The following is a 23785-nucleotide window of genomic DNA, read 5'->3' on the forward strand; positions in this document are numbered from 1 at the left end:
ACAAGGAAAGTACGCAAAATCTCTTGTATCCAAGTTTGGTATGGAAGGATGCAAGGCAGAAGCGACACCCATGAATACTAACGAGAAACTGTTTCTAGATGACAAGACCGAAAAAGTTGATGAGGTTATGTTCAGAAGTCTTGTGGGGGGCCTGATTTACTTGACTCACACAAGACCTGACCTAGCATATTCTGTTAGTCTGATTTCACGCTTTATGCAAAGCCCATCAAAGCTTCATCTTGGAGCTGCTAAAAGAATCATGAGATATGTGGCAGGAACTCTTGACTTTGGCATCTGGTATGAGAGAGGTGTTCCAGTTCGGTTGCTTGGGTACACACTGATAGTGACTGGGCAAGTTCTATAGATGACAGAAAAAGTGTGTCAGCTAGTGTATTCAGTCTTGGGAGTGGTGCAGTTACGTGGAGTTCTAAGAAACAGAGCACGGTTGCTCTTTCAAGCACTGAGGCTGAATATGTTGCCTCATCGGCTGCAACCAGTCAAGCTGTGTGGTTGAGAAGAATACTATGTGACTTGGGTGTGGTTCAGGAGTTACCCACTGTCATTTTATGTGACAATTATTCTGCCATAAATCTATCTAGAAATCCAGTCCTGCATAGTCGTACAAAACACATAGAAATCAAAATGTTCGGGATATGGTGGCTCAGCAAGAAATTTCATTGGAATATTGTGGAACCAATATGCAACTGGCAGATGTCTTAACTAAAGCTCTGGGACGTGAAAAGTTTGCTCATTTTAGACGTCTCTTGGGAATTGAGGGCTTTGGAGCAAGGGGGGATGATGAAAGTGCTCCAAACGTTTCCGTACAAAGTGGCTAAAGCAGTTGAGAGGATCAAGTCATGGGCAGAGTTGACCGAGTTTTCTGCGCACGTTTACTTTATGCTTTATGCTGTTTTGAATAAGTCTTTTTAGACTGTTAGGTCTTTTCCAGTTTTTCGCTTCAGTTTGTTATTTTTCATGTATTTATACTCGGTGTCCATGTACTTGTTGGTGATATGAAAAATAAGAGTTTTTCTCTCTTTGTATCTGCAATCAAATATTATTTTTCATTATAATCTGATTCACTGATCTTCAGTGTTTTTTAATGACGAACTTCACTAACCAACTAGAAAGGAAAGGCGTTAGAATCACAAACAAACAACTACAAAGGCATATGGCCTAATCCATCCATACTAGCTCCCTACTTGTATTTTTTATGGAATGATAGTTTTGTTAGCCCATGATAAAACGTAGCATATTTACAAGAATGTTCTTTGTTGGCATTTACAAGAATGTTCTATGTTGGTATGTTAATTATCGATAATCGATAATTAAAAATATATCAATATGTTTATGTAGCGTAGTACGAGGTAGAAAACCGACGGCGCAACCGTGGCGTGCAATTGGCTACAAAACCCTGACCCAATCAAATCACGCCAGCTGTTTACCAATAACTTTACCGCGGGAAATACGTTTCACCCTTTTTTAACCGGCAAAAAATATTCCCATTTCAATTCAACCGCCAGCTCACTTTAGCCACATAACACCCCTCCCACTATCTTGCGCACTTTGTTTAATAAAGCTAAAGGCTTTTGTTTAAACCCTAAAAGGCAATAACATTAAGATTTGCAGAAAGCTTAAAACAGCATCCATTCATGGCGTATCAATCAAGAACTCGAAAACGGGTCAATGCATTGCGTCGTGCTCCTGATGGCAGCGCCTTTCAAACTTGGTATTATTCATCATTCATCCCCCTTCATCTCTACCTCTATCTCTATCTCCGTACTCTGTATATATATACACTCACACACACACGTTTATGGTTTTTTTCTATTATTTTTTGGTAGTGGAAGTTGTGGAGTTTCGATAGCGATTGCACTTGCGGATATGCATGAATGTGAATCCAAAAGGGATGTGAAGAAACCGAAAGTGGAATTTCAGATTGAGGTAGAACAGAGGTTTCAAAATGAACCCAGATCAGAATTTCGATTTTTCATGTAATGTTCTTTGTTCCTTTTGAAGTTTCATGTTAACTTGGTTTTTCAATGTTTAGGAATCCATGAATTGCAGCATGTTTTGATTTAGAATCAAGGAAAATGGGGTGTTTGGATATGATTATCTAATTTTAGGGGGCAAGTTGGATTTTAATAAACCAAAGAGTTAAATGCCATTTTAGTCCCTGTTGTTTGGGCCGTTTTTTCCAGTTTGGTTCAAAGGTTTGAAACGTTGCCATTTTAGTCCAAATAGTTTCAAGCGTTGACATTTTAATCCACTGGTTAACTCCATTCATTTTTTCTGTTAATTAGAAGAGCAATTCAGTCATTTTATATGTAATTATGTTAACTAGAAGGGGAATTCGGACATTCGGTCATATAAAATGACGGAATTGCCCTTCTGGTTGACATAAGAAATGGATGGAGTTAACCTAGTGGACTAAAATGACAACGTTTGAAACTATTTGGACTAAAATGACAACATTTCAAACCTTTGGATTAAACTGGCAAAACGACCTAAACCACAGGGACTAAAATGGCATTTAACTCTAAACCAAACTATCACATTTTGACCGATGATAATCCATTATGGTAATGTGATCATCTTGAACATGTTGAAAGTTATTTTGAAATGACATAAATGAAGGTTAGGTGTATAAGGAGTTAATTTTCAGTTAAAGTGAGATTGCCATTAACATGGAAAGTGATAGTTCGGAGTGTCATTGATCACATTATCAGTATCGATCTTTACCGTTCATTGGGTCAGATTTCGGTTTATAAAACTCCTATATACCATTTTAGGGTGAAATAAAGCCGTTTAAATAAGTAGTCTGCGAGTTCATTGAAAAGGAAATCCCCAGAAAAGTACATTGAAACATCGCGTACTATGTTGTCGTGGTAACATGGTTATCTATAATGTAGCATGTGTTGTTGGTTGTAGGGAAAGTTTTGTGAAGAACTGTGATGCTAAAAGTTACATTGAAATTGATCGAAAAGGGTTTGAAACATGGAAAAACATGTCTTCCGAGGTACCAATCTTTTTTTTATCTTGGTTTTCTTGTTTTATCCATGGTTTGCTTTGATCTGTGACACGTTTGTTATGTCGTTTTAGGAAAGGCTACCGTATGTTGTTCAAGCTAAGTTGGTGAATAATGCTTATTATGAAAAACTACTTAAAGAATCTGAAGATCAAATGAGTTCTTGTGTAAGTGTTATGAAGATTGGCTGGGATTCTAAATGCTAATTTGAATTATTATATATTTTTTTAAGATTTACGATTTGTAAACATTTATCTTGATTTATGACACTGCGAGTAGGTCGACGAGGAGGTGAATTCTGCAGAGGTTGGGAAAATTGACAAGGTTTGTATTTGCTTATTACAATCTTAAAACTTTTATAATTTTCTTTTATATATTTGACTAATCTTGATCTGTACTAAAATTATTTACAGAATGATAGATTCTACAATGATGATTCTTACGATTCAGATTCTTACGGGTCGGATTCTTATTTCTACTAGAAAGGTGAGAACTTTATGTTCTGTTTATTCCTTTTAAGACTGCGCATTTGAAGCTTTTAAGTGGTCATTAAGCAATCATATGACTTATTAAAATCAACTTATTTCACCCTTAAACAAGGAGAGAAACATAAACATTAATGATTGAACACTTCTTAATGGGCCTTTCATAAAAAGTTAAAAATGGTTAGAACTTTGAGCCCATTTCTCTCTAATGAGCACTTTAGGCTGACCCAGATGCATTGGGCTCATTGGCTTGAACCCTTTTGATTGACCACTTTGGTGTTTGGTCTACTGGTTTTTACAGGATGGTTCTTGATGGCACTGGCAACTGGCAAGTCATTTTGGCTATTGTATAGTATAATCAAGGAGCTATATTTTGTTTCCTGTAATTATGTTAGGAAAAAATGGTTATCTTTAGTGTAATTATAGGATTTGTGGGAAAGATGAATGAATGTTAAGGTTGTCTATGCTTATATTTTTGGTACTTTGAGGTTGTCTACTCACTAGTACGTTAACAAGCGTCAACTAATTAGTGCTAAATAACATACATAAAATGTAACTTTAACGCTTGTAATCAACGAGTTGACGCCTATCCGCGCGTTGTCGCGGGATGTTGATTATGAATTTCTTTAATAAGTTATATGAGTTCCGAAAATTATATAGTATACGCAATGTAATTTCTTATTAACCGGGAGTGGTGATAGGAATTAGACCAAACGGTACTGGTTCAAAACAAACTATAAAATTTAAGGATAGATCTACGACTCACTTGGATACAGATTGACCACCAAACGAATCGTAGTGTTGCGATGCTAACTGAAGATACAGATTCACAACCTCGGTTGGAAATTGTGTTTAAGAACACCACCTAACATGTCACGCCTAGCATAAACAACTAATTAATCCACACACAAAGATGATTAACACAAAAATATTCATTCATAAAGTTACCACCTTTTCTATTCATTCAATAACAATACATACAGGAAATTGAAGAGAATCCATGTTTCCACATCCTATGAAAGTGGAGAAAACTACTTTGAGAAAAAGTCAAATAACTGGGAATTAAATACATGGAAATAAAATTTCATGAAATAAAATATCATAAACTTTAAAATGTTTAATGATGGCATGCATCGTGGGTTCCAAAGGGTCGGGCTTCAGATCTTTGTTGGATTTCTTCTTTTATCATGGAGCTCCAGATTCCGGTTAATATGCATTCGTGACCCAGGTTTGTCAACCTGATGTAGAACATCTGACCCGATTGTATCAACCACTTGTGATTCTGGGCCTGGGCCACAACTGCTAGCAAGTGGTCCGACGGGTGATGGCTGAAAAACAAAGCCATTGATGGAATTAATGTATTTTTCTCAAACGAAAGACGATCAATCGATCCTGAATGGTTAACCGTAACAATAAGGTTCGCCAGGAAAGGAAGGCGCATACTCTCGGCCCTCCTACATGTCCATGCCAATCGAATTTGCGAATCATGTGGCGGTCATCTTCAACGGATTTCATTATAATCTAAACTCAAAATCCTCTGGCATCAATTAATTGTTGAGGATCATTTCACCATTGAACATACTTGTAAGTAAATCGAATCCAAAGTTAGAAAATTGATAACCATAAAAACTAATCTATAACTCAAAACGTTTATTTGATTAAAAGTAGTTGTTCTTCGATCTATTTGTTCATAAATACGTAATGATTCAAGATTCCAGTGAAACTTAAATTTATTAATTTATAAGATAGATACTAAAGAAATTACATCTCGAAACAAATTATTCCCCAAATAAACTCTTAAAAACATCTATAGAGGAAATCTGAAAACCTAATTTGATTCTTGTCTGCACAGAAACTTCACTCTTCCCTCATATCCTTTTCTAAGCCATGACTGCACAGAAACTTGACGCCCCAGATTCCCATATGTAAAACACCGATTCCGGTCTAGAACTACCAAAATTTGATTCGTTATTGGTTCTTGTGATGAACATATATGTCAGATTTGAAGATGTGGTTCGAAAAAAAAAATCCGATTTGAAGATATGTATATGGAATTTTTTTTTTATTTTTTTTATTATAAACAAACGCAATACGATTACAAACTAATGACAGGTAGACGAGCAACAAGCTGCGCCGCTACCCCTTTCTGAATAGCAAACCCTACCCTGCTAAACACAAAATTCTGCCCCTTAACATGTGCGGTGTTACTGCTTACCACCTGTTGAACCCGCTTTAGGAACCGCACCACGTCATGGGCGAGAGCGCCAAATGTATCGAAAGCGAACGGGACGAACACGTGCTGATTCTCGATGCAAGCTTGAGATTACGTGATTTTTGATGATACGGGAATTGAAATTCAAATGTTAACCGGCGCCAAATCAGGGATCGTCGGAAGTTATATGAAGATCAATGTTAATTAAAATGAATGGATGATTTCCATGTGATAACGTAATGAACGGGGTGATGGTTGAATAGTTTAATTGAACATATGTATTGGATTAGGTAAAATTAAAACACTAACAGACATACACTTTCATATTTATATAGTGGCTTTTAGTATTTAAAAGACATAATGTTTAAACAAAGAGACATAACCCAAGTTAGTTTTTGTATTATATAGATAATAATACCTTACAAAAGAGCGAACGTTTATATTCATACTTACTATTATACATTTTTTTTTCTTAATTGTTACCTTACAAAACGTGTTGTACTACTATGTAAAACAACTAACGAACCTTCTACGTTATTGTTACCTTACAAAACGTGTTGTACTACTATGTAAAACAACTAATGAACCTCTACGTTACTTTTCATGAATGTATCAATCAAGACTATAACTAGAAGGCGTACTCTTGACATATAAGCAAATTAGTAACTCTTTCATTAAAACACCAAATGAAGCAACCATTTCTTTCATAAGTTTTTTTTTTCCAAATGGATTTTTATTTTCTGTTTTAATCCATACAACCAAATATGAACTTGTGGCACATAAGACTCCAACCTGGAGATGCAAAAAAAAAGTTACCAAAATACCCATTTGTCCAAAAGCTAACTCACAAAAATATACCATGTTTTTTTAATTAACTCATCTTGCATTTATTTTTTTTTTACAAATTATTGGACCTCAATTATTTCCTATAAAAATTGCCAAACTAATAGTACCTAGTTCACAACTTTTTCATGATAAGTGTGGGCACTAGGTTTCATTATTACATAAACTTACAAGATTGTGGGGTGTGGTTGCTATCCACCGATCACCTCCACCTAGAGGTGTACAAAAAAACTGGTTTTATAACCGAAACTGGAAAAAAACCGAAACCGGTTTTTTTAACCGGTTTTATAACCGAACCGCCGGTTTGTGATCGGTTACTAATCTTGATCTGAAAAACCGGTTAATAACCGAAACCGGTTTTAAAAAACCGGTTTTTTTGGCAAAAACCGGTTAAAAACCGGTCCCAACCGGTTACACCGGTTATTGTTTTGGACTTGAAAATCCGGTTACTAACCGAAACCGGTTATAAAAAAACCGGTTTTCTTTTTGGGTGAAAAAAACCGGTTCAGTTAATAACCGAAACCGGTTTTTTAAAAAAACCGATTTGTACACCTCTACCTCCACTTCACACCACCTTTCTCTCCATCCCATCAAGGTCCTTCACCGAACCCATCAGCACAAGAGAGAGAGGGGGAGAGAGAATGCAGTCGAGGAAAAAGGGGAGAATTCCCCGAGCCCACCGAAACCAAATGGGGGGAGGGGGTGTTCCACTTCGGCGTCGACACAAGTGGCTCTCCCCGAGCCACACACCACATCCTAAAAAAACATACGATTTTGATTTTTTATTCTCCTTAATATTTTCATGTTAATGAAGGGATATCATGTGGTTAAGGGAGCTAACTTACGAAATAAAAAGTTGAAGGTTCAAATCCTATAAAATGTAGGTTGTAGTGGTGTATTTATCCTAAATAATTTAGAGATTGTTGTTAATAAAAATCATAATACTAATTTTATGTTTGTCTCTTAAGATTTGATTAATAAGGATATTAAATCAACTATGGTATGACACATTTATATTTGAGATTTTGAATCTGTTACAAATATTATTTTAAAGAATAAAATAAACAAGACTTACAAAGGAATATCAGCAGACTATCGTAGAGGGATCTGGAAGGGGTCCCCATTACACACGACAAAAACCTACAGAGTTTACTCATCAATAATGTAAACTGTTGAATTAAATACTAATAATCTAATAAACTATTGATGGAAATTAGTATTCTTCTTGTTTGGTAAACAACCGATGTACGGCTGTAAACGAATATGAATAAGGTCTTGTTCATATTCGTTCGTTAAGAAAATAAATGTGTTTATGAATAGTTCATGAACATTTACCGAATAAGATTTTATATTTGTGTTCGTTCATTAAGAAAATGAACGTGTTCACACACACAACCACTAACGAAAGCGACAAATGCTAGAGGTGGATGGTGAAGGGAGTAGCTGGAACTTGAAGTCATAATCATGGAACAAAGGTCGATAGTGTTCATCAATGTGAATATTAAGAAAGGATAGAGAAATGATGCATAACCACGGTGGAAATAGGGTTTCTTATTTTAAAATTTAGGATAATAAAAAAAATAACTGTTAAACAATATCAAAAGTTTAGATAAAACAAATAAAGTACCAAAATCTCATGAACAACATAAACAAACGAAGAAGAATGAACGTTTATGAACACAATTGAAAGAACGAGACTTATGTTCTCGTTCATTCATTTATTAAACGAACGAACGTAAACGAATTTCCTGCTGAATAGTTCACAAACTGTTTGCTGAACGATGTCTATTCAAAAGGGGGTGGCGGCGCGACTTGTTGCCCGACTACCTGCCATTGCTTTGTAATTGCCATTTTTCGTGTGGAATAAAGGTTGCTTATATTAATAATAGATAGATTAGATATTAAATGTCAAGAGGAATTATTTCTTGTGAGGAGACCAAGCTTTAATCCTTGTGAGATGTAAGTATTTAAGGGGAAAAATTAGTTGTTAAAAAAAATGTCAACTCTAATTTTAGAAAGTTATCATTTAACTTTAAAAATAATATATATAAATAAATTAAATAGTTTAAATAAATTAACTAGTTAAAAGGAATTCTAAAATATTATATTTACGGAACATAAAATTTAAGTATGAAGTATAAGAAACGTTTGTACAAACCTAGAGAAACATTAAAACTAAGAAACTGCATCCAAATTTAATGTTAGTTTTTAACCGTGTTAAAGAAATCGATGGATCAGACAACTTTTATAACACCTTAGTGGTCCAGTTGAAACCTTAACGATGATTTTCGCAGTTTACTACTCTTATATATTTGTTTATAGAATTAGAAATGTGTGTTTCTTAAAATTTTATATTATTAACATGATTATTATATGCATATCTCTTAGTTATATTATGCACAATATTTTTTCCTAAAGATGCCCGCTAATCCGCTATACAACAACATAATTTTTTAATAATCAAATATAAAATTTACCAATTAAATATTTTTTGAAAACAATAAAAAAACACATCTCCATCATGTTATTAAGATTATAAAAAACATACGGTTGCAAGTCCCATGCAACCACACACCATATGTTTTGTTAGGTTTACTAACGACAATAATGTCGTCTTTGTCCACTCAACAACATTTTGTTTTTCGTCTACGGCCTTTACTATTTTTTAATTTTTATTTATGTTTTTGTAGGTAACCTAACAACGTTGTTAAGGGTTATGTTTTGTTTATGATCCTAAACAATTAATATGAATGAACTAACTATAAAAATAACTGGTTTAAATCTCTCATGTTGACATGAGAGCATACTTTACTCTTTTTGTTTCATGTTAAAAGATGTAATATTTATAATAAAATTATAAACATAGATGTTAATTACAAAATTTGTCAAACAAATTATTTTTACTGCAAAAGAGAGGGTTTTCGATGACAAACGTATTCATTGAAAACCCTTTAGTAAAAGTGGGTCACGAAGGTAATATATTGGTGATACTTTGTCTAAAAACATAGGATGGGGTACTGAATTTACTGCAAAATTATAAACATAGATGTTAATTACAAAATTTGTAAACATATACATTTTAGGTCTATCCCTCAATTTTCATACCTCCATCTTCTTTGCCTTATCTTCACACCCATCCTACGTGGCGCCTACGTGACGGATCATCCTCCAAGGGAGGACCATCACCATACCGCATAACCTAAGAGGCTATTTAGCAACTTCTGAATGGTTAAGTGTTGAACCAGTAAGAGGACTGAATCATTAAGTGCTGAACCAGTAAGAGGTCTGAACCATTAAGAGCCAGCATAATGCTTAACCATTCAGAGGCAAATTTCTAACCAATTCAGACTTGGTATAATACTTAACCATTTAGAGTCAAATGTTTGTACCCTTCAGACATTTGTTTACGAAACAAACAGTCTGAACCATTAAATGTTAAAACAATAAGAGCTCTGAACCATTAAAAGCCTCATTAAGAGGTAAAGAAAGGGCCCCTAACTAGTCACTCACAATCACTCTATGATTTCAAATCTTAGTTACATACACTCCTAAATGGGGTGGTGGTCAATTAGCAAAGACAAAGCCTTTAAAACATCTAGGTTGGGAAAGAGAAGGTCTTGGGTTCAAGTCCCACAGACGACAGGAATTAAAGAAATCAGCCGTTTAAAAAAAAAACATACACTCCGCACTTTTATAAGCATTAATTACTCCCTTAAATATTCATTCTAGAATTACTTCATCTCCACCAATCAAATGAGTAGGGTGTTGTGAGTAGGGCTGTAAACGAACCGAACGAACGAACACGAACAAGGCCATGTTCGTGTTCGTTCATTAAGGAAATTAACATGTTCGCGAACTGTTCACGAACGCATACCGAACATAAGTTTATGTCCGTGTTCGTTCGTTAAGGAAATTCAGTTGTTTACGAACAGTTCGTGAACACTGGTCTCGAACACAAATGAACGCAAGCAAATAACAACGAATGTAAATGAACATTTAACTTGAAAATAAAAATAAAAAACGTTGTTATCCTTAAACATTGGATATAAGTAGTTAAATACAACCATCAAATGATAAATCAAAACACAAGAAGTCTACTACACCACTAAATGATAAATTAAAACACAAGAAGTCTACTACACCACACAAGAAGTCAAATGATAAATCAAAACACAAGAAGTCTTCGAGTGTCCAAATTTTAGCTAACTTAGAAAAAGACAGGGTTTCAAGTTTTCAACATGTTTAGATAAAAGATTTATTATTTATTATTTTTAATATAATCAAACGAACACGAACGAACGAAAATGAACAAACGTAAACGAACATATTACCGAACCTTCACAAACGCAGTTGAACGAACGAAACATGTGTTCGTGTTCGTTCGCTAAGCTAACCGAACAGAATTTTTTGTTCGTGTTCGTTCGTTAAGCTAATCGAACGAACATAAACGAACTTCCCGGCGAACGGTTCACGAACTGTTCGCTGAACGTTCGGTTTGTTTACAGCCCTAGTTGTGAGGGTTCAACGTGCGCATCAAGAGGATATTAAACAACATAATAGTATAGTTTGTTCTAGAGTTATTAGTTATAGATCTGAGCATGTTTTCGCATCCCACTTAAAATTTTGATCAATGTTGCTATGTTTTTTTGAAGAATTCTAGTAACCATATAGACGTGGTACGAGTCTAAAGTCGGGCAAGAATAGCAATTAGGTTGATGTTCTTTTTAATCCAAGTGGTTTTGGTTTAGATTTGTGTTGTCAATTTTACATAAAAAAACTCAAGGTCGAGGATTTTTTTTTAACTCGGGTAGTATGATGCATGAGTATTGGCTTTAATTGGACCTAGAGCTAAAGACAAACCGCCTGAACTTGAAACCTTGGCCATTTGGGGGGAGGGGGTGGGGGTTATCTCCTAATTTGGTGAACTATTCTTGAATGTTTTTAAGATAGAATTTTCTCCATCAATAAACCTTAGAATTTTCTCCATCAATAAACCTTGTATGTTTCAAACAATCTAAACCCTAATTTTACACAAGTGATAAGATGTCGATTGTGATGTTTGTAATCGAAGAGTCCAACACACTCTTAAATATATAACACTTACATGACACATAGTGGTTAGGGCTCTACTTATTGTGTGTATTGATCAAGTCTCCGTTCCAAATATTGTGATCACCACTTTGAGCTCTATGTAATTTGACACATTTGAGAATTATTAAGGCATGTGTTTGATAAGTTTTGTCAAGAATTTGAAATGGCACGCAAAGATAAAAAAAGTAAGCTATGAACATGTAGATTTATATAGGGCTCAGGGTTCATGGGAGCATTTTTAGGTTGTTTTGCTTGATGTCTTAAGATAATTTAATCATATCTCAAAATATCAAAATATCCTGGTGTCTTGATTAGGGATGACAAGGAGAAGTTCAATCGGAATTTACCGACTAAACAAGAACAAATATGCAGTTATGTTATGGAAACGGCGTACCAAAATCAAAACAAAGATTCTCCATTCATACTTAAGGAACCATCACAATGTTTCGACTAGTGGTTGTAGGTTAAAGGTTGACGCTGATCTTCCTAATTGCTAACAATGGCCTAATCGTCCTTGATGACCAACTTTTTTTTTGACCGAATACTACTCATTAGTTGTTGTTGATCAGCTAGTACTAATCATCCTTGGCACTAATAGGCCAAGTTGCAGCTGATCTTAGCTACCAATGATCAGAAAAGAAGCAAGTTACTACCGGTAATCAGTTCCAACTAGAGATTAATTTTATTGAATTTATATCAATCATGCAAATCCGAAACAACCTTCAATAACTTCTCATTAAAGTAATGTTTAAGTGCTGAAAATCAGAACAATCTACTATAACTCTACACCTCCTAAGTAATGTTTATTCAGGTTTAGTAGCCATAATTAAACAAAATGGTTAACTTAACCAAAATGAGTCAAAGTACATATTAGGTTTTTCAATTAAGTTGGCTATACTATATATACATATAATAATTTTTCTTCCATAACATGATTATTATTTTTTCTTCAAAATTAAAAACAAGTGTTTATTCTTTTTTTTAACGGCCAACGAATCCTTCAAATGGGCTATTGGCGAAATTCACCATATCGAGATACACTCGACTTCGAATCGGGGAAAACCCTCACCTAGGATCGAACTAGCAATCTTCACCTATTCGCCTAATTTTAATTACCTATCTTTTTCTTTCAATAAAATATTTAAGAATCCTTTAAATTATTTTGATGGATAAAAATTTAAAAATTTAAATTTATTTTTAGTTATCAGTTTTTTACATTAACAAAAAAATATACGAAATATTTAGATACTTTTATGAAGGGGAAATTATAAAATTTGAAATTTAAAAACATTTCGAAAGTTAAAACATTATATTAAACATTACAATAGTTAAAATTACACAAACTAAACGTTACAATAATTAAAATTACAAACTAAACCTTACAATAATTAAAATTAAAGATATTTTTGTAAGTAAATTTAGAATATTTAATTTTATGGGTGGGAAATTTTTAAATTTGAAATTTGAAAATATAGCGGTTTGGAGGAAAATTTTAAAAATTCAAATTTAAAAGTTATATTTAAAATCTGAAATATAAATTTTATAACTTTATAAATTTAAAGATATTTTTGTAAGTAAATTTAGAATATTTAATTTTATATTATTTGATAATTGCTAATAAGGTATTGTTTTTAAGTTTAAAACTTTAGTTTTAAATTTTACAGTATTTAATTTTATATTAATAGTTTTAGAATATTTAGTTTTATTATATGTATTAATTACAAATAATACATATCTTTTTATATTTGATATTATCTTTTTTATTTCATCACCCTCCACTTGGCCCCACCACCTGCACACTACCCCACCTTTTTCTCATTTCTTCTAGTTCTTGCTCACGTACATACTTGAAAAAATGGATGTTACAAACACTTCCCACAATAAGAAAAAATGAAATGCATGTCCACATAGGCAAGAAAAAATGACAAAAAATGACTATTGGAGATGCTCTTAGGGGAATTAGGGGTTCTAATAAATCCGGTTGGGTGAGGAAGCTGGTTAATGAGCATGGCATCTCGTTTCTTTCTCTTCAAGAGTCTAAGTCTTCAATTATTTCTCGCTCCGATATTGCTATGATCTGGGGTAAAAAGGATTTTGGGATGGATTTTGTAGAGTCTGTGGGTTTGTCTGGAGGTTTAATTTGCATCTGGGATGAGAAGCTGTTTAGACAGTCGGTGGTTCTAAAAACATGCACTTTTTGCATGTTAGAGGAACCTTAGTGTGTTGTGGTTCTACTTTCAATATTCTCAATGTTTACGCGCCCCAGGGGGTGTCGGCTAAAAAGTCTTTATGGGGAGAGCTAAAAAACAAATATATTTGAACGATGGCTTATGGTTCGTAGCAGGTGACTTTAATGCAGTCCGGTTCAGAGAGGAAAAGAAAAATTGTGCTTTCAAGCAGAACTGTGCTAATCATTTTAACGAATTTATTTTTGACTCGGGGTTATTAGAGTACAGTATGAGCGGCAGGAAGTTCACATTTTTCTCCGATAATGGCAGTAAGTGCAGCAAACTTGATCGGTTCTTAGTAAATTATGACTTCTTTAACTCATGGCCGGCGGCTAGTTGTCGGGTTCTTCAAAGACTTTGGTCGGATCATAATCCTATTGTTTTGGTGTGTCGGTCGAGGAACTTCGGCACGCGCCCTTTCCGGTTTTTTAATTCGTGGATTAGTAAACCGGGCTTTGATGATGTCATGACCAAAGCTGTTTCTGAGTTTGATTTAATTGATGTTAATACTGACATTACTTTGGTTAGAAAGCTAAGTTTCATTAGAGACCGGTTGGGAGCGTGGAAAGATGATTTAAATCGGAAGGAAGGTGAAGAATTGGAAGCCGTTAAGAATGAACTCGAGACTTTAGAAGCTATTCTTGACCATAGAGATTTTACCGAGGAGGAGGAATGGATGTTTTACGAAAACAAGAGTATTATTTGTAACGCGGAAGAGACCCAAGCCTTGGATCTTAGACAGAAATCACGAATCAGATGTGTAACGCCCTGCGTTTTCAAACTTCCTACATTTAGAAAAATTTGGAAATCTTGTGTTCTTATAACCATTCTTTCATTGTAATCGTTGTAAAATACGGAACTTGCTTCGTAAATAAAACTTGTACATTACACTTTTTATCTAGTTAAATCATGTTTTATTTCATATTTCACCTTGTTACAAGTTAGGGGAAACATTGTTGCACATTATTACACAACTTAACTAACAAAATTACTCATTATAATGTTTTAAAAAAATAAAAAAATAAAGAAATATGGCAGCCCCAATTCAGCAAAATTCAGCCCATATAGTTGGGTTTTGTGGGCTAGTTTCAAGGTGTAACCCCTTCTAAACACTTCCAAAGCCCAACCCATTGAAACCCTAATCCTTCCCCCTATAAATACCACTTATAACCAGCCTCCCTACCACTTTTGCAACACTAAAAACTCTCAAAACATCCTCCAAACCGTAGCTGAAAGCAAAGGTTCGAGTAGATTGACACCCCTTCACGAAAATGAGCATAACTCACTCAATTCTTATCCGATTCACTCGATTCTTTTTCCTACTTGCTTGTATAATCATGGGGTTCGATTCCTAGACTTCTCCTTGGAGAAATCAGACCTGGAATTGCTCCGAAATTGACCAAAAACTTTCTGTTTTGTTTCAAACTTATGCAAACTTCATCTAACTTGTGTGAAACACATCTCAAACCAATGTCCTAATGCTTACAACCCCTCTTATGGTTGGTTAAGCTTAAAAACATGGTTGAGACATCTAAATCAGAGGTTAAAACCTCATAAACTTTCTGTTTTTAATTAGGGTTTTACCCACAAGTAATGTTCAAGTGTGAAACTTGTTGAATGTGTGATGGTTGGATTAGCTTGGGCTATCCTTCATAAGAATCCACTCATTACTTGATGTTTTGCTATAGATTAGTTGTTGTTAATACCTTGATACTTGTATGTTCATGACCCTCCTTGTTGTTTATAACAACAAGTGTAGTGGTGAACAATAGAGGTGCCTAAATGAAAGCTTGTTCTTCCTACCTCATGTATGTATTCTATGACACAAAGAGGTACCTAAATGGAGACATTAATCTCCTACCTCATGCTTGAATCTTAAGACTTGTAAACTATATAATATCTAAGTTATTCTATATGTATACATCTAAGTAACTAAGACTTGATGATGACTTAATAGTTATTTGTTAAGTGGACGTTACATCATCTATGACCATGCCCTTGTTACGACTCTAATGGATCTTAGAATCCATGAAATCATACCAACTCTTTTGAGTTTCAATGGTGTCAAGAACAAGAGTTATGTGTACAAGATGATTATTTTCACCTATGTTACTTTCTATATTTTAAAAACCCCGAATCTATAATCTTCCGTTATACGCCAAACTCACACACCTACGTTTCCTTGTGTAGAAGGACAAGGTGCTCCGAACTAATTCATCCACAAACTTGCTCTCGGAACTTCAAGTCACCACTTGTAAACCGTGAGTATACTCGTATTTCCCCCTTTTTACTTTTACCACTTTTGGGGTGTAACATGTTTACCTATTAACTTACACATGAACACTTTATTAAACACATGAACGTTCCTATAACATGCTTGTATACGTGATGACTTGATACTTTAAACTTGGGTTATTCTTATGTGTTGAACTTATCATTAACTTCGTACGAGCCAAACCTTGACATATGTAGCGCTATAGGATTAACGACCCGCCCGTAAACTTGAGGTTATGTCTTGAGCATATTGCGTTTTCTTGGTTTGATATGTTAGACACATGCCATATTTAATGTTTATCTTGAATCATATGCTTGCCATGAGGAATTGTTCACACTTTTTATCTTATGCTATGTACGTACCAAACTTGTATACTCGCCTTTGCTTTTGCATTGAATTGTATTTTAAACATGTTACAGGTTGATGATGATGCTATAAAAGAAGTAGCGTTGATGCCTAGATACACATATAGACGTTAGGGTTGAATATGTTGTATCAAATTTTGTTATGTTATCATGTTGTATTGGTTAAACTTGTTGTATTTGGAATTTCTTGTAATGTTGACTAGTTGAAGTTATGAAATGAAACTTGGATTATTAAATTATTGTCACAAATAGTGTTATGATGTCTCGAGCAATCTTCACACTTCGTCTCATCCCGATGTTTCCGCCATTGGTTGGGGTGTGACAGATTGGTATCAGAGCCATAACTATAGGGAATTAGGAAAAGTAGGAATGCTTTAGCCTAGTCTATAGTTTTAGAACCTTATTCGTATGCTTTGCTTGGACTACTACATGATACTTTATTTGTTACTTATTTATGCTCTTTTAAACATGTATGTTACTCATGTGTAATATTCGACATGTTATTCTTACGCATTAATGCTTGTTTTATTATGTGTTAACACTTGTTTCGTTGTTCGATTCTTTATGTGTTATTCTTGACATATTTCTCTATGTGTTAATACTTGTTTTATTTCATTATTTAAGTATCATCCTTGATATGCTTTCTTATGTGTTTATACTTGTTTGTGTATCTCCTTCGACATACACTTCCCTCATGCATTTTACTCGATTATTCTAAATCCGACAACACTCATATTGTACAAATGAGACGAATTCACCAAAATAGGCGTGAAACCCACAATTTGGTGAACGACTCTCAATCTACCTATTCTTTTTTTTACACGAGATATCGCGATTAAGCTAGGAGTGAAATCCACATCTTAATGGTAAATCTCAAATTTCAAGTTCTAGTGGACCCTCGTCAACACGTCGAAATTAAATTTTGACCCGACGAGTACCAACCACACTTAGGATACGAAATCGTCAAGTTAGGGGTGAAACCCGCACCTTGTCGACTAGTTCCACTCCTTGGCATTTTTTTCATAAATCCCGCCAAGTCTTGAAATTTCGATTGATTTGGGACATGTAGTAACCGGAAGGGTAAATACCGTTAACCGACTTGTCGGCGAGAGTATTTTACCTATTAGGCCAAAACATGCTCCTCAAATTCAAAAGACTTTTCGACCACTTTGGTTAGTCAAAGTTCTGTTTTGGAACACTCCAAACTTTGGTCAAACATGTGTTTCTATTGTTCATTTTATACGATGCAATCTTTCAACCTCGAGTTTACCTTTGATTTCTCTTTTCACACGCACAACATATCGAACCTTTTCGATACACTTATATACGCATGATTTTCATATAATTTAAATTCATATTCCTTGTAACAACTAGTGGAGATGTATCATCGAGATTGGAGTGACTTCCTTACCTTGACGATTGACTCCACCCCTCTTCCCTTAAAACGACTTCACCAACGAGTTAGGGGTGATTCCCTTACTTAGGTGACCGTTACCCAAAACTTATCTTTCAAAATATTTTATTATGCAAACCCGATCATGTTTTATACCTAAATCATTTATCATTATTCAAAATACCTACTTATACCGATTTCAAAATACATTGTTTATCAAACGTACTTCTTATTCTACCATCCATTTTCACTCAAATCATATACACGAGATTCTTAATCATGTCTTTACCGTTTTACTACACGAATTTCCAAACCTTACGAAATGCTACCTATCAATTTAATCGGTCTAATGAATCTCTTGCCCATGAACTTCACATCTGATTTATTAACTGAAACACGTTCACATTATATCATCATACTAGAGACTTCCACTCTTAATCGAAATCAAACTAACATTTCTCAATTACTTATAAGACCTCATAGATGTTATATGCCCGTTTACCAAATACCCTTTTCAACATCAACAAATCATTTGTTAATTTTTTTAATCACTAAGTCCTTTTGCTATATTTCTCTTCTAAGGATCCTAGTTTTCACAAGAACCTCCTAAATTCATAATTTCTTCTTTGGTGAAACGAACTTACTTTTTAACGAAAACCTTTTTCCTACACCAATTTACAAAACACGTGCGCAAGAAGACTTCATAGGGACCGACCATTTTTTTTCGGATTACGTAAACCTTTTAAACAAAATTAGCATTTCTATTTGTTACAAAATACGTTTTGCATAACCAACGAGTACTTTATGTTCCTTTACATATACAAACTATATTCTACCTTTCAAACCAGGCTCAATCTAATTTTGATTCGATAAACTCAACGTTTTGTTGGAACAACTATACATGCACATCGTCATACACGTTTTAGTCGATATCTCGCGATAACACCATTTATATCGTTCGTATCTACATACTTAGCCTTTCTAATCCGCAATGCCTCAACGTACACTATATACGCAATATTTATTTTTTTATAACTACACCTATGTTCATACGTTTTATGCTTGTACTTATACGCATACTACTTATACGTTTTACGCTTCTGCTTATACACATACTACTTACACGTTTTATGTTTATGCTCATACATACATGCGTATTCATACTTAAACTTATGCTCATACTTTCATCCTTACTCATGGTTCATACATTCGTACCTATACGCGAGCGTAACCTGAGGGATTCGCTTGCGTGGGTCCCACACATACTTGAACATGGACTTGCTTATATACTATATTCTTGTACGTACACATTCTAAACTTTTTATGTATACCCTGATTCATACACAACTAGTACAAGCTATGCGGACCATGCGACGATCAAAATAATCACGGGTGCACACGGGATTATAGTGATAGGCGTATGAGAACCATAGAGTGTGCTACTGCGTATGGTAATACACGAAACGTAACATGACACCGAAGACGAAACGGACGTAACGTGGTCAAAACATGGTGGATACGCCGCTGGTACTTCCTATATATAAGTGTTTTCACCATGTTACCAAACTTTCGTAAAACGTGCCATGAGAAATTCAGTGTGTTGCAGACCTTTTGGACCTAATACAACTTCACGCAACTCACAAACGCATTATATCCGATTATTCATGACGAGACTTCATCCTTAACACACTACGTTCATCTATCCAACACTTATGCTATTCACATACTTGTACTCTTTAAGAGCCATTCGTTCATTCTATACTCGTATTATTTTATACAAAACTCGTTCGCAATCCAGCTTGTTTAAACATTTGAGTCCTAACTTACCTCATTACCTATAAAATAGCCTCCCTATTCTTGATTCTTGTGTAACTATACTTAGTATCTCTCTATTGCTTTATTTAAAGTAACAAACCTTTCCGTTCCTCTCAATAAACAGGTTTTACGAAAGTATGATTTTTTATACTATCCTTAAAAACTTCCCCTTGCAAATCTACCTTGATGTTCTCCAAAATTTGGTACTTTTCAAAACTTTCAAACTTCCCAAGTTTCAATTCTTAATGATCACCTTTATGCCAAAAACTCTTTCAAGCCTTCCTCTTAAATAAATTTCGGGACGAAATTTCCTAAAGGAGGGGAGACTGTAACGCCCTGCGTTTTCAAACTTCCTACATTTAGAAAAATTTGGAAATCTTGTGTTCTTATAACCATTCTTTCATTGTAATCGTTGTAAAATACGGAACTTGCTTCGTAAATAAAACTTGTACATTACACTTTTTATCTAGTTAAATCATGTTTTATTTCATATTTCACCTTGTTACAAGTTAGGGGAAACATTGTTGCACATTATTACACAACTTAACTAACAAAATTACTCATTATAATGTTTTAAAAAAATAAAAAAATAAAGAAATATGGCAGCCCCAATTCAGCAAAATTCAGCCCATATAGTTGGGTTTTGTGGGCTAGTTTCAAGGTGTAACCCCTTCTAAACACTTCCAAAGCCCAACCCATTGAAACCCTAATCCTTCCCCCTATAAATACCACTTATAACCAGCCTCCCTACCACTTTTGCAACACTAAAAACTCTCAAAACATCCTCCAAACCGTAGCTGAAAGCAAAGGTTCGAGTAGATTGACACCCCTTCACGAAAATGAGCATAACTCACTCAATTCTTATCCGATTCACTCGATTCTTTTTCCTACTTGCTTGTATAATCATGGGGTTCGATTCCTAGACTTCTCCTTGGAGAAATCAGACCTGGAATTGCTCCGAAATTGACCAAAAACTTTCTGTTTTGTTTCAAACTTATGCAAACTTCATCTAACTTGTGTGAAACACATCTCAAACCAATGTCCTAATGCTTACAACCCCTCTTATGGTTGGTTAAGCTTAAAAACATGGTTGAGACATCTAAATCAGAGGTTAAAACCTCATAAACTTTCTGTTTTTAATTAGGGTTTTACCCACAAGTAATGTTCAAGTGTGAAACTTGTTGAATGTGTGATGGTTGGATTAGCTTGGGCTATCCTTCATAAGAATCCACTCATTACTTGATGTTTTGCTATAGATTAGTTGTTGTTAATACCTTGATACTTGTATGTTCATGACCCTCCTTGTTGTTTATAACAACAAGTGTAGTGGTGAACAATAGAGGTGCCTAAATGGAAGCTTGTTCTTCCTACCTCATGTATGTATTCTATGACACAAAGAGGTACCTAAATGGAGACATTAATCTCCTACCTCATGCTTGAATCTTAAGACTTGTAAACTATATAATATCTAAGTTATTCTATATGTATACATCTAAGTAACTAAGACTTGATGATGACTTAATAGTTATTTGTTAAGTGGACGTTACATCATCTATGACCATGCCCTTGTTACGACTCTAATGGATCTTAGAATCCATGAAATCATACCAACTCTTTTGAGTTTCAATGGTGTCAAGAACAAGAGTTATGTGTACAAGATGATTATTTTCACCTATGTTACTTTCTATATTTTAAAAACCCCGAATCTATAATCTTCCGTTATACGCCAAACTCACACACCTACGTTTCCTTGTGTAGAAGGACAAGGTGCTCCGAACTAATTCATCCACAAACTTGCTCTCGGAACTTCAAGTCACCACTTGTAAACCGTGAGTATACTCGTATTTCCCCCTTTTTACTTTTACCACTTTTGGGGTGTAACATGTTTACCTATTAACTTACACATGAACACTTTATTAAACACATGAACGTTCCTATAACATGCTTGTATACGTGATGACTTGATACTTTAAACTTGGGTTATTCTTATGTGTTGAACTTATCATTAACTTCGTACGAGCCAAACCTTGACATATGTAGCGCTATAGGATTAACGACCCGCCCGTAAACTTGAGGTTATGTCTTGAGCATATTGCGTTTTCTTGGTTTGATATGTTAGACACATGCCATATTTAATGTTTATCTTGAATCATATGCTTGCCATGAGGAATTGTTCACACTTTTTATCTTATGCTATGTACGTACCAAACTTGTATACTCGCCTTTGCTTTTGCATTGAATTGTATTTTAAACATGTTACAGGTTGATGATGATGCTATAAAAGAAGTAGCGTTGATGCCTAGATACACATATAGACGTTAGGGTTGAATATGTTGTATCAAATTTTGTTATGTTATCATGTTGTATTGGTTAAACTTGTTGTATTTGGAATTTCTTGTAATGTTGACTAGTTGAAGTTATGAAATGAAACTTGGATTATTAAATTATTGTCACAAATAGTGTTATGATGTCTCGAGCAATCTTCACACTTCGTCTCATCCCGATGTTTCCGCCATTGGTTGGGGTGTGACAAGATGGGCGAAAAAAGGAGACGAAAATTATAAATTTTTTCACACTATGATCAATAACAGGAAAGCCAGCAACACGATTCATGGTCTTGAAGTGAACGGGGTTTAGACTTCCAAACCATCTCTCGTGAAAAAGGAAGTCTTTCGGTTTTTTAGAGATAAGTTTGTGGAGGAAGCCACTAGTAGACCCCATATGTTGTGCTCCAATATTAAGAAGATTTCTGCGTCGACTGCGGCTAGCTTAGAGGTTCGTTTTTCTAAGGAGGAGATTAAAGTGGCGGTTTTCGACTGTGGTAAAGATCGGGCTCCTGGTCCCGACGGCTTTAATTTTAGATTCTTTACCCATTTTTGGGATCTTTTTGCTTCGGATTTCTATAACATTTTGGATGCCTTCTTTGCTTCGGGGAAGTTAAGTAAGGGATGTGGGTCGGCGTTTATTGCTCTTATCCCCAAGATAAGAGATTCCCTTGGGTTGAATGATTATCATCCCGTTAGTTTGGTTGGTGTTATCAACAAAGTGGTGTCTAAAGGGCTTGCTAATAGATTGAAACCGGTTCTAGAGGAGGTGGTGTCAAATTCTCAATCGGCTTTCCTAGGGGGTAGATTCATATTGGATGGTCCTTTGATCATTAATGAGTTTTTCTCTTGGGCCAAAAAAGAATAAGAAACAAGTTTTCTTTCTCAAAGTTGATTTCGAGAAAGCTTACGACAATGTGAACTGGGGCTTTGTTCTGGATATCCTTCATCAAATGGGGTTTGGGGAGAAGTGGTGTGGTTGGATCTCGGGCATTTTGGCTTCGGCTAGGGTGTCCGTGTTGGTTAATGGTTCGCCCACTTTCGAGTTCGGGTGCAGTAAAGGAATGAGGCAAGGTGATCCAATCTCCCCGTTTCTATTTGTAGTGTTGATGGAGGCGCTTTCTTGCCTTTTTAATAAGGCCTGTGAGGTTAATGTCTTTAAAGGTATCAATCTTCCCCACAACAACACTAGTGTTTCTCATTTATTTTTTGCCGACGATGCTATGATTATGGGGATATGGGATAGAGAGAATATTTCTAACGTCATTAGGATCTTGAGGTGCTTCCATGTGTGTTCGGGTTTGAAGATCAATCTTAATAGGTCTAGCATTTTTGGTATTGGAGTTTCAGTGGAGGAGATTGAGGAGACAACGGATTGGATTGGGTGTAGGGTCGATTCCATTCCTTTTAAGTACCTAGGGTTAACGGTCGGTGCCAACATGAATCATATCAATAACTTGAGGCCGGTATATGATATTTTCGAGAAACGGTTATCTCTTTGGAAGGCAGCTATGTTATCCATTGGATTAAGGGTTACATTAGTTCGATCGGTTCTTGAAAGCTTGCCCACTTATTTTATGTCCCTTTACAAAGCTCCTATAAGGGTTATCAGAGATTTGGAAAGTATTATAAAAAAGTTCTTATGGGGCGGTTCGAATAATGTGAGGAAAATGCATTGGGTGGCTTGGGATAGGGTGGCTCTTCCTGAGAAAGCGGGAGGCTTGGG

The 23785-nt window shown here is 35.0% G+C and overlaps 1 protein-coding gene across 1 annotated transcript; it reads left to right on the forward strand.

Moving 5' to 3' along the window:
* Positions 1 to 1338: 1338 nt before the first annotated feature.
* Positions 1339 to 3994, forward strand: LOC110874457 (HMG1/2-like protein). The gene is made up of 7 exons (XM_022123102.2): positions 1339 to 1729; positions 1845 to 1994; positions 2932 to 3019; positions 3103 to 3195; positions 3308 to 3352; positions 3442 to 3514; positions 3815 to 3994. Exons 1-6 carry the CDS (start codon positions 1653 to 1655, stop codon positions 3508 to 3510), a joined length of 522 nt encoding a protein of 173 aa, XP_021978794.1. The 5' UTR covers positions 1339 to 1652; the 3' UTR covers positions 3511 to 3514; positions 3815 to 3994.
* The last annotated feature ends 19791 nt before the right edge of the window (positions 3995 to 23785 follow it).

The sequence above is a fragment of the Helianthus annuus genome, chromosome 9, assembly GCF_002127325.2.
Source record: "Helianthus annuus cultivar XRQ/B chromosome 9, HanXRQr2.0-SUNRISE, whole genome shotgun sequence".
Classification (NCBI taxonomy): domain Eukaryota; kingdom Viridiplantae; phylum Streptophyta; class Magnoliopsida; order Asterales; family Asteraceae; genus Helianthus; species Helianthus annuus.

What these genes read in the sequence shown, in the direction of transcription:
- LOC110874457 (XM_022123102.2), top strand. Translation starts at nt 1,653, where the DNA reads ATGGCGTATCAATCAAGAACTCGAAAACGGGTCAATGCATTGCGTCGT. An exon ending in TCAGAATTTCGATTTTTCAT is followed by an intron (nt 1,995 to 2,931) that starts GTAATGTTCTTT and finishes TGTTGGTTGTAG; the next exon opens with GGAAAGTTTTGTGAAGAACT. An exon ending in GGAAAAACATGTCTTCCGAG is followed by an intron (nt 3,020 to 3,102) that starts GTACCAATCTTT and finishes ATGTCGTTTTAG; the next exon opens with GAAAGGCTACCGTATGTTGT.